Source organism: Xenopus tropicalis, chromosome 3 (assembly GCF_000004195.4).
Source record: "Xenopus tropicalis strain Nigerian chromosome 3, UCB_Xtro_10.0, whole genome shotgun sequence".
NCBI lineage: Eukaryota > Metazoa > Chordata > Amphibia > Anura > Pipidae > Xenopus > Xenopus tropicalis.
This window is the reverse complement of record NC_030679.2, coordinates 23,506,927-23,522,184: the sequence shown is the minus strand read 5'-3', so window position 1 is coordinate 23,522,184 and position 15,258 is coordinate 23,506,927. Positions and strand designations below refer to the sequence as shown.

Below are 15,258 nucleotides of genomic sequence, written 5' to 3'. Positions count from 1 at the left end.
TACTGACTTTTCCTGTAACATCCAGTAGCACCATGCGTCCTGGCACAGCCGGCCTGACTAGCAATAACTTAAATAGACCTCAGCAGATTTGCTTCATTTAGGGGTTTGGAAACATGTCCAGGATATTTTGTGGGCTAAGCTCAAAGGACTGCATTATATTAAAGCATAAAAGGCATAATGTAACACATCCCTTACCCCTGATACTGTACCAAACCTTACAGAGCCTGCCTTGTTGTATTAGCCATTGTATAGTCCCTGGTTTCTTTTCATTATACAGTACAGGTAGCTGTTCTGAGCATTTCTCTCCACTGCCAGGCAGAAAAAGGGTTGGAGTATTAGTGTTATTCCAAATACAGTAGGGATCATGTACAATAAATAGTTATTTTATCTAGTGTAAATTTGCTTGAGCTTTTATTGCTTAATGTAATAAATGTTCTAGTTTCAGAATCATTTTAGTCTGTTAAGGACCTTAACTTCCCAATACACAGAAAGACAGTGCAGTGAGGCACACTACCTTCTGATTCGTTTGTCCTCATATAGGAATTTTCTCATTTAAGATCTACGTCGAAAACATATAATTAGTAGCCAGGAAACCACAGAGAGGCAAGCCTGACAATCCTTCTGTGTTATTGTTTGCTTTATAAGCGGTGAGAGCCTCAACGCAGCAACTGCAACCGCTCCTGAAGTCATGCAGTTATATTGCTCTGTTCTTAAAGTGGGATTTAGAGAAGAATCCTAGCTGATATTTATTTTATATATTACATGTGGTTGCAGAATAGTGTGCCAATAAATGCTTCTCTGTTTCAGAACTCTTTTCCACATCTCAACCAATTAATACACACGGTAGCAAGTCAATGTAGTCCGGTCCATTCATTATTAAAAGTTGTTCACTTTTAAATTAACATATAATTTGCACTTTTTTAATGATTTTGCATTTTTTTCAGCAGCTCTCCAATTTGGAATTTTGGCAAGACTTTGGTTGCTAGGATCAAATTTAACCTAACAACCAAGCAGTGGTTTGAATAAGGGACAGGAATATGAATAGAAGAGGGCCTGAATAGAAAGATAAGTAATAAAAAGTAACAATAACATTGTAGCCTAACAGAGCAATAGTTTTTTGGCACCTGGGGTCAGAATAGGAGGGCAAATAATTACAAAAATTGAAAAATAAAAAATGAAGACCAGTTGAAACATTGCTAAGAAAAGGAAATTCTGTAATATACTAAAAGTTAACCTGAAGGTGAGCCAACCCTTTAAATGGGAGTCTTATCTAACGTATATATTCAGTTTAAAGCTGGGCATACATAGTAAGAGCCAGTTGTTTGGCGAGGTTACCAAAGACTCAAAAGGAGAGAACCACATTAATGTGTAGCTGCAATCCTAAGGTGATGAGATGTTCAAACCTGCCCAATTGATACCCAGCTGATTTTTGGCCCCACACACTGGGTGATAAGCTGCCAACATGGTCTGGAGGGGCTGAGTTGGCAGTTTTATCAGCCCACGTATGGCTGGTTTACAGCTTCATTACACTGAATTTGCCCAAACCCTTTTGGCACTATATGAATGTCACTACAAAACACAAATGGACAAATCAGAAAGGCCCATTGAGAACTCTATTAAAAAGCTATCTTTCTCTCTCCTCTACTATATTTTAGTGAGGATGTTTTGATTGTTACATATATGTTTAACTATTGCCACAGGTTCCATCTTGGGCCTAATGTGTTTAGCCTTTGTGAAGAAGAATCAAGAATATATTTTATAGTTCTATTTTTAGAGGCAATAAACATGAATCAGATATACTTATGTGGATATTCACTTAAGGCTTCTGATGACAAAGAGACTGGGGCATTTTGACTGCCTCTGTTATTGGCCTGATTACACCCTGTGTGCTATAGCCCTAAGGTTTACACATGCTGATGTACAGGAAATCAATCATTTGCATTCCCAAACCAGTTTTCCCTTCCTATTGCATGTAAAAATGTTTCCCTGCTTTATATTACAGTAAATCTGCTTATCTGCTCCCTAATCTTTCCGAACCAAGCATCCACCCATTCATTTTGACCTCCATTCTTTCCGGTATAGCCTTATAAAGCATATCGAATTAGAATGACGGGTATAGTGTCCGTTGGTTCAGGGGCTGCATCAATGAGCCGATGCTGTCTTCGATCCAACTAAAAATAAAACCTGCCTAATTGAGATCTGGACGATTTCAGGTCAGATGTCGGTCGGGAGGCTCATCTTTAGTGCCCATACACGAGCAGATAAGCTGCCGAATCGGTCTAATGGACCGATATCGGCCACCTTAACTCCCATATGTAATAAAAGGCACTAAGTTTGCACATAAGCTTCTAAACAGTCAACCAGTAAATGCTTCCTGCTGATTGGTTGCTGTGGGTTAGTGCTCATGGGCAAACAGTATCATTTATTACATAACCCATTTGGACTTCTGTCCAAGGTCTTTGTGAATGATCCCTATAGTTGTAAAGATTCTAAAAAATGCAACAATTCTATACACATAATAGTGGAAGAAACTGATTAATTGTTACTGGCCCATACATATTTTTAGGGTTGCCAATATGTGGTTAAGTTATTGCTGTATATCTAGCTACTGGCAGAACATTTGTATAGGCACAGTTCTGACATACACATCCAAGAGTTGCGTAGGCCACATATTAAATCTAGAATTAGAAATACTTTCATGGGCGTGTTGCATTGACATTGTCATTTCTCAACAGGAAGAGCACACCTGATGCAAAAATCTTCCCATGTGTAACAATAAGCTAACTACATGCCTGTGAGTGCGCAATGGGACACATTTGAGGTCATACAAATGGCCTCCATGAACCCTGCATTATTATTAATATTGATAAGAAAAGAGCAATGCATTAGCCCAACAATTATTATTATTATTATTATTAACATTTATTTATAAAGTGCTAACATATTCCGCAGCGCTGTACAATAAGTGGGTTTCATACATTGGACATACAGAGTAACATATAAAGCAATCAATAACCGATACAAGAGGTGAAGAGAGCCCTGCCCAAAAGAGCTTACGATCTACAAGGATAATAATAAAAAAAACAACAAAACACAAATACAAGAGTATTGTAGAAATGATACCTATATTGGCTAACAATAAAAATACTTTGCAAGCTTTCGGAGCTCTAAGGCCCCTTCATCAGGCAAAATACAAATGAGAACTGAAATGGCACAACATTTATACTGATAGATCAGAGAGAAGTGTTTACAAGCAATAACATTGGAGAAAGGGCTGAGACACAAGGTGTGGGAATGGGCGTGACCAGAGTTGTGAGAGGTGTGGCACAGGGTATTGCTTTTAGCAGCACACTGAGGTTATGTTAAACTAGATTAGGGTAAGCTTCTCCAAATAAATGTGTTTTTAGAGGTCGCTTGAAGGCAGAGAGATTGGGAGAGTCTGACAGTTTGTGGGAGTGAATTCCAGAGAAGGGGGGCAGCCCTTGCAAAGTCTTGAATGCGAGTGTGTGAGGAGGGAATGAGAGAGGAGTTGAGGAGCAGGTCAGTAGAGGAGCGTAACAAGCGGGTTGGATGGTACCTAGAGATGAGTTCAGAGATGTAGGGTGGGGCAGAGTTATGAACTGCTTTGAATGCGAGAGTCATTAGTTTGAATTTTATCCTGGATGGTAGGGGAAGCCAGAAGAATCCAATGATTCTTGCCTATCCCTGCTCTGGTCTCTTAGAGGACTTGTATGTTGACATATTTGATGACCTCAGGGTTCAGCCCTCCTAATGAAAGTGCAAAGTACTAAAAATAAAGCACTTGTTGGCGCAACTACGTCAACTGGTCATATCAAGAACCAGTTCTACCAGCCTGGTCCTCCTGCAATTAAACTCACTAATGTCTACAAATGAATGTAACAAAGTAGCTCATTATTTCATTTTTTTTGTATTAGTGCAAAGGTTATGTTAAGATTGCTGTGTGTCTCAATCATAATTAGATTTTGGGCCATTGTAGGAACACGTTTTCCCTCTAAATGTGTATCCTAGTTGTTTTGGTATGCCTTGCCCTTATCCTTCATCTCACTACCTCTTAAATGGGATGTCCATGTAACATTGACACTTTAAGTCAATTATGAGATTTTTTTTTTCTTCCATCTTGTGTATTATTGAAATTATTTGCATTCTGTTTAGAGAAATCCAGAAAGCAGATTCAGTTGTTAGGATTATTTTATTGTTCAAGCGTTCTTTAGTGATGAGCGAATCTGCCCCGTTTCGCTTAGCTGAAAAATTCCCGAAACTGCTGAAAAAACTGTGAAACAGCAAAAAAAAGTAATGAAATGCATTGAATCCAATAGGCAACAAAATTGTATCCGCAACAATGTTTTCTTATGTGCTATAATTTTTCCTTATGCATTAAAGTCAATGGGCATTTTTCTCGCTTGAGAGCACAACAATTTGTAAACACGTTCGACGGACGTTTTTTCTCTGCAATCTTTTTGTTGTGGCAAATTTTTGCCACAGTTTTGTGGAAAAGTTCACCGATGTGGAATATAAATCAAGGGTGTGACAATCTTGCACAAAGATACGGCCTGACCTTGTTATATCAAAAATATTAATTCACGCAAAAGAGGATCCATTAGAAAGATACAGGAATTACCAATATATATATATATATATATATATATATACACACTGTATATGTCAGTGCTAGTTTGTCAGATGGAGGATAACATGTTTATGTAGCACGTATATTTTTCTGCGCTAAGCACAATTAAGCAAAGGTCGTCCCTTTGATCTGCAAATTTATCATTTTAAATGTGTCAAACGCCAAGTTCTGATAGTTATTATCTGTAATTCAAGGTTTATTTTCTTTTTGTGCTCATAAAATAAGCTACTCCATAAATGGCTTAAGGTGTTATCTAGATGATCTGTAGTCAATAGATTTAGCTAATAGTCTCAGTGTGAGTAGTAAAGCATTTTTTAATACATACCGATCCAACTGTTATTTTTTTTTTTGTAATCTGAACATGCCTTATTTATTTAGCATTTTATAGAGTGTAATGCTGGTTGATAGGTGTCAGTGTGCACAGGTGCAACTAAGTAATTGGGCCGTACAGGTATGGGACCTGTTATCCAGAATGCCTGGGACCTGGGGTTTTCCATATAAGGGAATTCCCCGTAATTAAGAATTCCATAACTAAAAAATAATGTAAACATTAAATAAACCCCATAGGGTTGTTTTACCTTTAATAAGGATTAATTATATCTTAGTTGGGATCAAGTACAGGTACTGTTTTATTATTACAGAGAAAAGGGAATCATTTAACCATTAAATAAACCCAATAGGGCTGTTCTGCCCCAATAAGGGGTAATTATATCTTAGTTGGGATCAAGTACTGGTACTGTTTTATTATTACAGAGAAAAGGGAATCATTTAACCATTAAATAAACCCAATAGGGCTGTTCTACCCCCAATAAGGGGTAATTATATCTTAGTTGGGATCAAGTACAGGTACTGTTTTATTATTACAGAGAAAAGGGAATCATTTAACCATTAAATAAACCCAAAAGGGCTGTTCTGCCCCCAATGTTTATGTGAGAAAGTCACATGATTTCAAGGATTCGGATTTGAATTGGCCAGGAGCATGGATTCAGCTGAATTTGAATCCTATTGAAAAAGGGGCGAATCTTGGCCGAATCCCAAACCAAATCCTTAATTCAGTGCATCCCTAATTAAAAATATTAAGTATTTGGTTAAAATGGACCATATGAGAGAAGTCCTTTGCCTAATTCAGAGCTTTCTGAATAAGTGCTTTCTAGATAATGGATCCTATACATATACCTGTACAATCATTTGTTAGCACGTATCTCCTTTCAATGGGAGAATACACCAGAACTAAGGTCAGTCAGTCCTGCCAGCTGGCAGTTTCTAATCATAGCTAGCTTTATCTCATCTGCTTTGTTTTTATTGCACCTAAAATATGTATGGCTGCATTAGACTAGTGCCTAATATATTTAGTACAGGTTTGGGATCCCTTATCTGTAAACCCGTTATCCAGAAAGTTCAGAATTACGGGAAGGCCATCTCCCACAGACTCCATTATAAGCAAATAATATATTTATATAATTAATATAATTATTATCTGTGTAATAATAAAAAAAGTACCTTGTACTTGATCCCAACTAAGATAAAATGAATCCGTATTGGAAGCAAAACAAACCTATTGGGTTTATTCAATACTTATGTTATGGAGATCTAAATTACGCAAAGATCTCTTATCCGGAAAACCCCAGGTCCCGAGCATTCTGGATAACAGGTCCCATACCTGTACTCCTAAAGTTTATCTTATACAGAAGAAGCCAAATAAGTGGTGCTCACTTACAGCTGTGTACCTATTCTTTACAGGGGCGATTCTGGATATATCGCCGCCTGAGGCGGCTCCTGGATGCTAGTTGCGCAATTGCGCTCTCTGCAATAGAAGAGCCGAATTTCCGGTTTAGAAACCGGAAATTCGTCTCTTAAAGTTACCAGGAGCGGCTTTTTGCCGCCCCTGGTAACTGGGGCGCTTCTGCCGCCTGAGGCGAGTTTCTCAACTCGCCTAATGGCAGAAGCGCCCCTGATTCTTTATACATGCCTGTCCTGTATATGAAATACCCTTTCCGACGTTCCTCCTGTGTGTATAAAAGTATGGTGATAAAGGTTATAAAGGTAAAGGTCTTAATATAGAACTCATTGAAGTGAAAGAAACTGCAGCATTCTGCTCTTTGTGCTGTTGTGGTTGGGAAGGTACCATCTGAGATGCTTAAGGTAATATCTTGGGAACTGTAATTGTGTCACTTCTGCCTACCGGAGTTAAAGCTGTGGTTTTATTTATTGATATTGCATGACTTGAATTAAGCAGCATGAGTGACTAAAAAACATTCCGCATAGCATTCTTTGAGCCGTTAAGCCATACATAATATGCATTTTCCCAATTGGTGATATGTTATTATATTATGAATAGAAGCGACAGAACACCAATGAGAACTGTATAATAGCTGCAAAATGTCACATTTACATATGAATTCACTAATGTAATAAAAGGTTTGCATGTATGTGTAAAGTCCTCTTGCGCTTAGGCATTTTAAATCAACTTTTTAGTTAAAACACCACCTTTGGTTTCAAGAAATACTTGGGGTTAGTTTGTGTCACACAGGCACAACAGAAACAGTTCTGATTTAAACTGTACACTATAAGACTTGGTGAGGTAGCCAAATGAGCAGATCTTTTCCACTTAAGGTGGGCAATTCTGGGCTATCTAATGGGGGGGGGTACCCATCCTACCAAGGACCACATCAACAAGCCGATGCAGTCCCCGATCCAACTAAATTTCAAACCTGCCCGATTGAGATCTAGACAATTTCAGGCCATATGTCGGTCGGGCAGGCCCGTTGTTGATGCCCATACGCGGGCCGATAAGCTGCCGAATCGGTCTAAGGGACAGATATCAGCAGCTAGAATCAACCCGTATATGCCCACCTTAAATGGTACAGTATGTTGAGTTCTGATAATTTAGGGGGTTCAAAAGAAATCTTGCAGTCAGGAACAGGTTAAGGTGAGAGCAGCAAGGAGGGATTTCACTGTTATGGGCCTTGAATGTGAGCATTAATAGTATAAACTCAATTTGAAAGGAAGTGGGGAGGGCAGCTGATGTAGAGCAGCAAGATAAGTGGGTGAGCCTAGTGGCACAATTTAGTACAGAATGAAAGGGAAATACACCCTAGTGGCAACCTTTAAAGTTGTAGTAGTCTAGGCAGGAATTAAGTGGATAAGCTAAGGAAAATACACATTTGGGCAATTCTAAAGCACATTTTTGTACAGGTTGTGGATGTGGATTGTAAGTGGCTAAATGAATGATGTCAACGTGAGTGAAATCAGAGTTTGGTTTTAGAGTGGTTGAGTTTAGGTAACTCTGTGACATCTCCGTAGATCTGAGTGTTACTAACATTAAGATAATATTGGAATCCAAATGAGTTAGTTTTCTTAGACATTAAAGAAACAATGAAAACAAGGACAGAGCAGTGTCATATATACGTAGAGTTCAAGATATATAGGAGGAGTGGGTGTCAAACTGTGTCAAAGGCTACCGATAGATCTAGATGTATGGAGTTATTAGCCTACTTTGCAGTGGAATGGATGACTTATTAAGTCAAAGGGAACACCTGCACAGTTGCTGGCCGAAGGTCACCATACTCTCCATAATTTCCCAATATCCTGCTATGTATAATATAAGAAATCTCAGTGAGTTTTGTACAGTGATCGCAGGGGCATGCACAACAGAATGGATGCAGAGGGTGGACCATGTGATCGCCGTTGCTTTCATCTATACTTCTGCCTTTCTTCTTGTAGGCAAATCCATTCCTTTAGCATAACCTATATTGTGGGCTTGCTGAGAAGTGATGCCAAATTGACAAAGTTTGTGTCAAGTTTTCAAACCTAGATATTGTCTTTAAAATGTGTAGTCACCCTAGGGCAAATTTCTGACCACCTACCACTTGCTCAGGGAATTTAGCCCAAGCCTAACCTAGAATATTGTTTTTCTAGTAGGTGTGGGAGTTCCTTTCCCTTTATCTGTAGTCTGTAAACCAGTCAAACCATCTTCGGAATTCACCCTGCTTTGCAGGCATATCTTTATTTTTTTAAGTTTATAGCATAGCAACAGTCAGTATAACTGAAATAAATTGCAATAATCTCTACCTAAAGCAGTCACTGGTAGCGGCTTATGGGCACTGTTCAGAAAAAGTCATTTTCACCTCTTCGTTTCTCTTCTCTGCCTATAAAAGACAGTCCTCAGAGTAAAATGCACCATAGTTAAGCCCTTATCTGATACAGTTAAATAACATCTATTGGTTCAGCTAGTCTGCTTGTTATTTAATAGGTCCAGATCCCTAATGCATCCCAATCCAATGTGAGTGTAATGCAATGATGCCAATTTAGAGTCACAAAGATATCAAATAAATATCTATTTCCCATGCACTAGTCAGATGTCATTTCCAAAATTTCAACAGTGTTAGTTAAAAAAGTTTTTCAGATAGTTTTGGTAATATATTGTGATTCAAGCACCAGGAGAAATATTTTATATCTGTAACCATCTTATGAGTTCAGGAGGGCACCGATCAAATGTTGGACCACCCCCTAACCTACATGAACCAATGTGATATTTCCTTTCTAACAGGTGACCAATAAATGCTACTTTCTGAATGGTTGGCATGGGTTACTATATCTGGGGCAAAGCCTGTTATGGTTATTTCATTTCACCAATAGATCTTTCTATGCACATTTTTTTATCTTGGGGTTGCACAGCTAGTGAACAAAGGTTGAATAAACAGTGAGTACATTATCAGATCAGCCCGAAAGCCTCTGTGTCTGTATTAGTATGCATATTTTTATATAGAACTACTTGTATACATTAAACTTTACATTCCAAACAATACATTAATAGAACAGAGATGCAGGAACAAAGCAATATGAAACATAAGCAATACATGTAAGATCATTTCCCTGACATGATATTGTTACATACCTGGAAACAATGCAGGCAACTCATTGTCACGTTTAGTTGCTATCCGTGGTAACTTGAACATAATATAAAATAACATGTGTTTTTGTGGGAAGATAGAGTACTCACAAGTAATATATATCCTAACAAAATATATCATAAGTCTCCTAGGAAATGACAGAACATTTATGGAGAAAGACTCATTCAATAAATGCATTTGAAAAAAACACATAACACAATAGAAGAAACACATTACATAGAGGTTGGAGCATTGACTAATCATAGATCTTTAACACAATATCGATTGTGAGTCAATATTCTTTATGTGAAATGTTTCATTTGTGATTGCAGGAAAAGGCTGTCTTGCTGTCTCGTTATAGTTTAGGGGTGCTATTTTTTTTTTATAAAGGAAGCAGAATGGTAGCCCACTTATAAGGTCTTTGTACAGAATAGATTACAATGGTTGCACACTGACAAACACATAGCTGCCTTAAAAGATATTAAATAGGGAGTGGCATCTATTAGACCTCCAGACAACAGGGGTCATTTACTTTTTTTCCCAGGGTGCAAGTGCTATGGCACTAAAGAGCCTGTCTTAGATAGATTTTCTTTGGTTTATTAAGGGCATATGTTTTATATTGCTTTTAAAATACATCATTTCTTTAAGAGACTTCATTTTTAACATAGTAACATAGTAACATAGTAAGTTGGGTTGAAAAAAGACATACGTCCATCAAGTTCAACCATAATGCCTATATATAACCTGCCTAACTACATGTTATCGAATTTTCCATAACCATCATCTCATTGCTCTGGAGACATTTCCGTTTAGAAGGGGCAGTGGATGGATTGCAGAATTTACTCACATATTTATACTTATTCTGAATGGTGTCATCTTTTTGGGCTGCCCAGAGATTACTGTGCTCCAAAATATAATGTGATCCAAAAGTGCACAGTAGAACATATAGTACTTTTGTCAGCTAACTCCAGGGGCTTGGATGTGGCCAAGCAGACCAACAACATTTGAGGGGAAACCTTTGGCAGCATTTGACTGTATAGCTCCCCCTCCCCCCCATTCACACCACTAGGGGTGTTCATTGTAGCTGTGGTTTGTTATAACATTTCAAAGTGATCACATGCCTTTATTTTGTCCTACAGGAACAGTAATGACTTTGTTGAGAAATGTTGGAAAGATGTCTGCGTTGGAGACTTTGTCAAACTCCTCTGCAACGAGATCATACCTGCGGATATACTACTTCTCTTCTGCTCTGACCAAAATGGTATATGCCACATAGAGACGGCTAACCTTGATGGGGAAACCAACCTTAAGCAGAGACAAGTGGTCAAAGGATTTTGCAAACAAGTAAGCTCTCCTTATTTCACATTTTCAAGTGAAGACCATTGCAGGCTTGAAGGCTGTAGTCCATTGGCTGTGAAACCTGAATGTGATGGGTCTTTAAAGCGAAAGTATAGCAGCCACACTTAGATGAGGTTTAAAAAAAGAGACACATTCATCAAGTTCATCTTTTTTTGTTTAAGTAACATGGCAGACTAGTAGTCAAGGCATGTGGCAGAGAATGATATACAGGCCAGAAGTTAGAGTCTGATAAACAACCTATAGGTTAGGTGTTAGGGTGTAGACCAGTGATCCCCAACCAGTGGCTCGTGAGCAACATGTTGCTCTCCAACCCCTTGGATGTTGCTCCCAGCACCTTCCAACAGGTGCTTATTTTTTATTTATTGGCTTGGGGGCAGGTTTTAGTTGCAAATAAACAGATGTACTGCCAAACAGAACCTCCTTTAAGCTTCTAGTCCATATAGGGGCTACCAAACATGTATTATGTTTGTGTTGCTCCCCAAGTCTTTTTACATTTTAATATGGCTTACGGATAAAAAAGGTTGGGGATCCCTGGTGTAGACAATAGGGAGAGTTTGGAAAAAAACAAGCCATAGGTCAAAACCAGGACATCCACAATCAATGCAAAGGCGGGGACACTCAAAGAGCTTAATGGTTAAGGACAGGGAAGAGGAAAGAATTAAAAGATTTTCTAAAGTTGGCCTTAACAAGAATGCAGTGGAGGCAGTAGATGTAAAGCAACTGCTTACAATTTTGGAATGTTCAGCCAAGACATGCAATCAGTTGTCTTAGAGTCCAGGGTTCTAGGCAGGAGAGGCTGTGACAGGCATTACTCATAAAATCACATTGAGGTAAGACAATGCTGCAACAGGAGGTGGTACAATACTCTAATAAGTTGGAGTAATATTCATATTTACACACAGGGTATTGTGCCACCTCCCAGTTAAGAGTGAAGCAGGAGCTTGTATCTCTAGCACCAAGCTGCAGGCTCACACATAAAGGTTTTATTATGCTAGCAATATAGCCAAGATTATTGAATTTCTTTAATGAAATCTGCTATAGGAACGTGCCAAAATCCCTTTAATGGAGAAAGGCTAGGAGGCAGTATCAGTGCCACTTAATGTATTTATTCTGTGCCACTGCATGTTTCGGTTAGACTCATGGCATGGCAGGGAATACATTATTAAAGTAGCATGAATATTGCCTCCCTCCATTAACTGTTATTTGTGCGCCCAAGTGATTATTGTGCTGTGAGGGAAGCGAAGGAGTCATACCATTACTGAACCATTTACATGTTAAGAAGCTGTGTGTGCTGATTATAACCCTGCAATACAAGTTTCCGTTTTCATATACAATAAATCTAAAATAATAGTCAAGAATTTATCCAGCTATAAACTGGGACATTCTAAAAACTGTAGAAATGTAATAAGCCCCAAACCTGGCAGCCTACAAACCAATGGAAAGGTCTGTCTCCTAGCAGCCACGTGACAGTTGATTAGCAATTCATGTCAATTAAAGATGAATAGGTTTGTAACAGCCAAACTTGTTTGTAACTCTATAATGCCTTGGTTTTACCTTCCTTTATTAATAATATACTGTATATATACTGTATATATATATATAATATAGAACAGAGTGCCGCACACACAGGGACTTTATTAATCCAAAGTTTCGAACACTAAATGTGTTCTTCTTCAGGGACACACTGTTCTTCATTACATAAACTCCTGGCCAGCACCTGGGGCAGTTGATTGTTTGTAGGGAGTGCTCCTTTTGTTCTTTTATATGTGTGTGTATATATATATATATATATATATATATTATAATATTCATGTTTTATATTTGCATACATTGCAAAAGTACTAACAAAAAATAATGCTTTCACCCCACCCCACCAATAATCAGGGACTCTTTCAGTTGTTCGGGCCTCTTCTAGACTTTCCTTAGCCATTTTATTAAAATGAGGTGTTCTGCTCTGACTGCCATTAAAGTTTCTCTTATACTAGGATATAAAATTCTGTATCTGAATTCCTGTGGTGCTGGTGTAAGGAAACGCTTGTTAAATCGAGACATCTGGCAGTAACTTGCACATAATTATTCTGCATCATTTTGGAAACCGCTGTCTGGTATTTCTCCTCAAGCATACAGGGCTTATGGAAGAGTCATAAATTGGTTATGATAGCTGTTGTTCCTATTAAGTGTAGCCTACAGACACCTACTTTGCCCTCTTCCAGTCACCTCTTATACATTAGCTCTGCATTTAGCTCGTGCTTTAATCCTAAATAGAACTTATATTTAAGGCTCACATAATTAGGGGAACATTCAGTGTCATTGTAAATTGAAGGTTAAAGGCATTTCACGGTATCGGTCCCCCCCAAGTGGATAGGTGACTCCGAAATTAACTTTTCCTCTGACATTTGGGTAAGAATGTCTTGAGCTATGAATCTGAAATAAGCTGTAATTGAATCTTCACTTTCACTACAGTCTGAGTTCCACTTATTCTTTTTTAAAGCAACAAATGCTATGTACAGCAGGGCAGAGACAGGTCCCATGGAGGCAGAGGCGAGTAGGAGAAATGGAAAACTTCACACAAATAAATTAAAGTTTCATATATACAGTATAATGGCTAACAGGTCCCATTTTAAGTACTAAGGGCTGCCCCCTGGGATCATAGGATTTATGGTGCACACAAACTAACCAAGGCACACATAGATGCTAGGCCCTATCAGCCAATTAATGGGCCAAGTTCTGCCTTTTACTCCCACACTACTTCCTGTTACAGTTAGAGCTGCATCATTTCCTGTCAGCTGATCTCTGAGGGAGCACACAGCCCATCACTAAATGGTGGCTCAAGGGAAAGCATGTAAAAGGAAAATATTTACTGATATATATATATATATACCAGTTTGGCAAGATTCTTTAATATGTCACTTAACATAATATAAACTATCTGTTGGTTAAGTATTTATAGTATAGTTTTACTTTAATGTTAATAGCAGTATGTGAAAATAAATATGTACCCTTATCACAAGTCTAAGTCATGCCATTCCCATGCAATGTACCATCACCTTACTGCCAATGTTTTTATTGATGATTCATTGAGATAATGGCACTGTGCCATGGTTAAAATAGCTCTAGGTAAATAAATGAATCATTGCAAAGAAGCAAGCAAAGGCCCTGCGCAGTTCCATGGAAGCCAAGTAATACAGAAGATAAATAACAAGATAATTAAGTCTCCTTTCTCTCCTATGGCTGAAAGTCAGAAAATAAAATTCTGCATTAAAGCTAAAATCCAGGTTGATGTAACGTGTTATTTTTAATGCAATGGAGTTTGAGAAAAGGTATTTAGTACAACTGAAATAATACGTTATTTACCCAGTTATGGCTACTGTTCCTATATATACGCCTACAGTGTATACAGTATATATATACACATCTATTACCTTGAAACATGGCTAGGTTTTTGAGTGTGCTTGCTATTACTATCATTTAATAGGGGATCAGCCAACTGCAGGTAGAACAACAAAAGCATACAAACATATGATTAGTTACTATAGGTTACTGCCCAGGTTCAAATTTGCCCAGTGTTTATAAATGAGCCCCATATGATGGCTTGCCTCTGTACTGGAATATATCATATAAAGTTCTGACAAAATCAGAGGTCATAGCAATATGTGCAGAACTGAGGGGTGAGAAATCATCATGCATTAGGTGGCACATAAGGTCGAACTGGAGGCTTGGGGTGGCTGCTCAGTGCTGCTTTTCTTGGTAATATGATGGTCATCACCAATATGGCAGCAAAGAACAGTTCTCATATTGAATTGCTATGCTTGTCGAATGTTCCCACAGTAATAATTCTATGTTCTGTAATTGCTAAAAACATTCAGTTGCTTCTGCGATGTCAGTGATTGCAGAAAGCCTTGCAAGCTACACAGAAATCCTCATAGCCGCTTTTTTTGGCATCAAACCTGTGTTTACTGAACGGAAAAGCCGACAAGGTGCCATAGGCCAAGTGGTCTTTATCAGCAAACGCTCATAAGCACTTAAAGTTCAGCAGTCTGAAACTGACTAAATAAAAAAATATATTTCAGTACAGTGCCGGGATCAATACGTTTGTATTTTCTCTTCTAAAGTGCCTGCCTTCCACTCACGGACTATAAATCTATTGATTTCAGTTTATTTTTAAATGTGTTTATAAAGTGAGATATTTTCCCCCCAGTTTAGAGTATGTAAAATATAATGTAGTTTTTAAATAACTGCCTAAAGAAAGCCATTATATGCTCCCAAGCTTTGCATTTGTAATCGTTTTCCGGATACAAATAAGCAGTGTAATGGGATTTGTTATTTCGCCATGTATCTTCAGGAAAATATACCAAATAT

General features: G+C 38.1%; 1 protein-coding gene across 4 annotated transcripts in view; it reads left to right on the top strand.

The window, feature by feature from the left end:
* Positions 1-15,258, top strand: part of atp10b (ATPase, class V, type 10B) — a 299,005-nt gene that overhangs the window by 240,068 nt on the left and 43,679 nt on the right. For all 4 annotated transcript variants that reach the window (XM_018092832.2, XM_002940128.5, XM_018092834.2 and 1 more), the window contains one exon: positions 10,680-10,884. In XM_018092832.2, the coding sequence (XP_017948321.1) occupies positions 10,680-10,884 (205 nt within the window). The remainder of the gene's footprint in view (positions 1-10,679; positions 10,885-15,258) is intronic.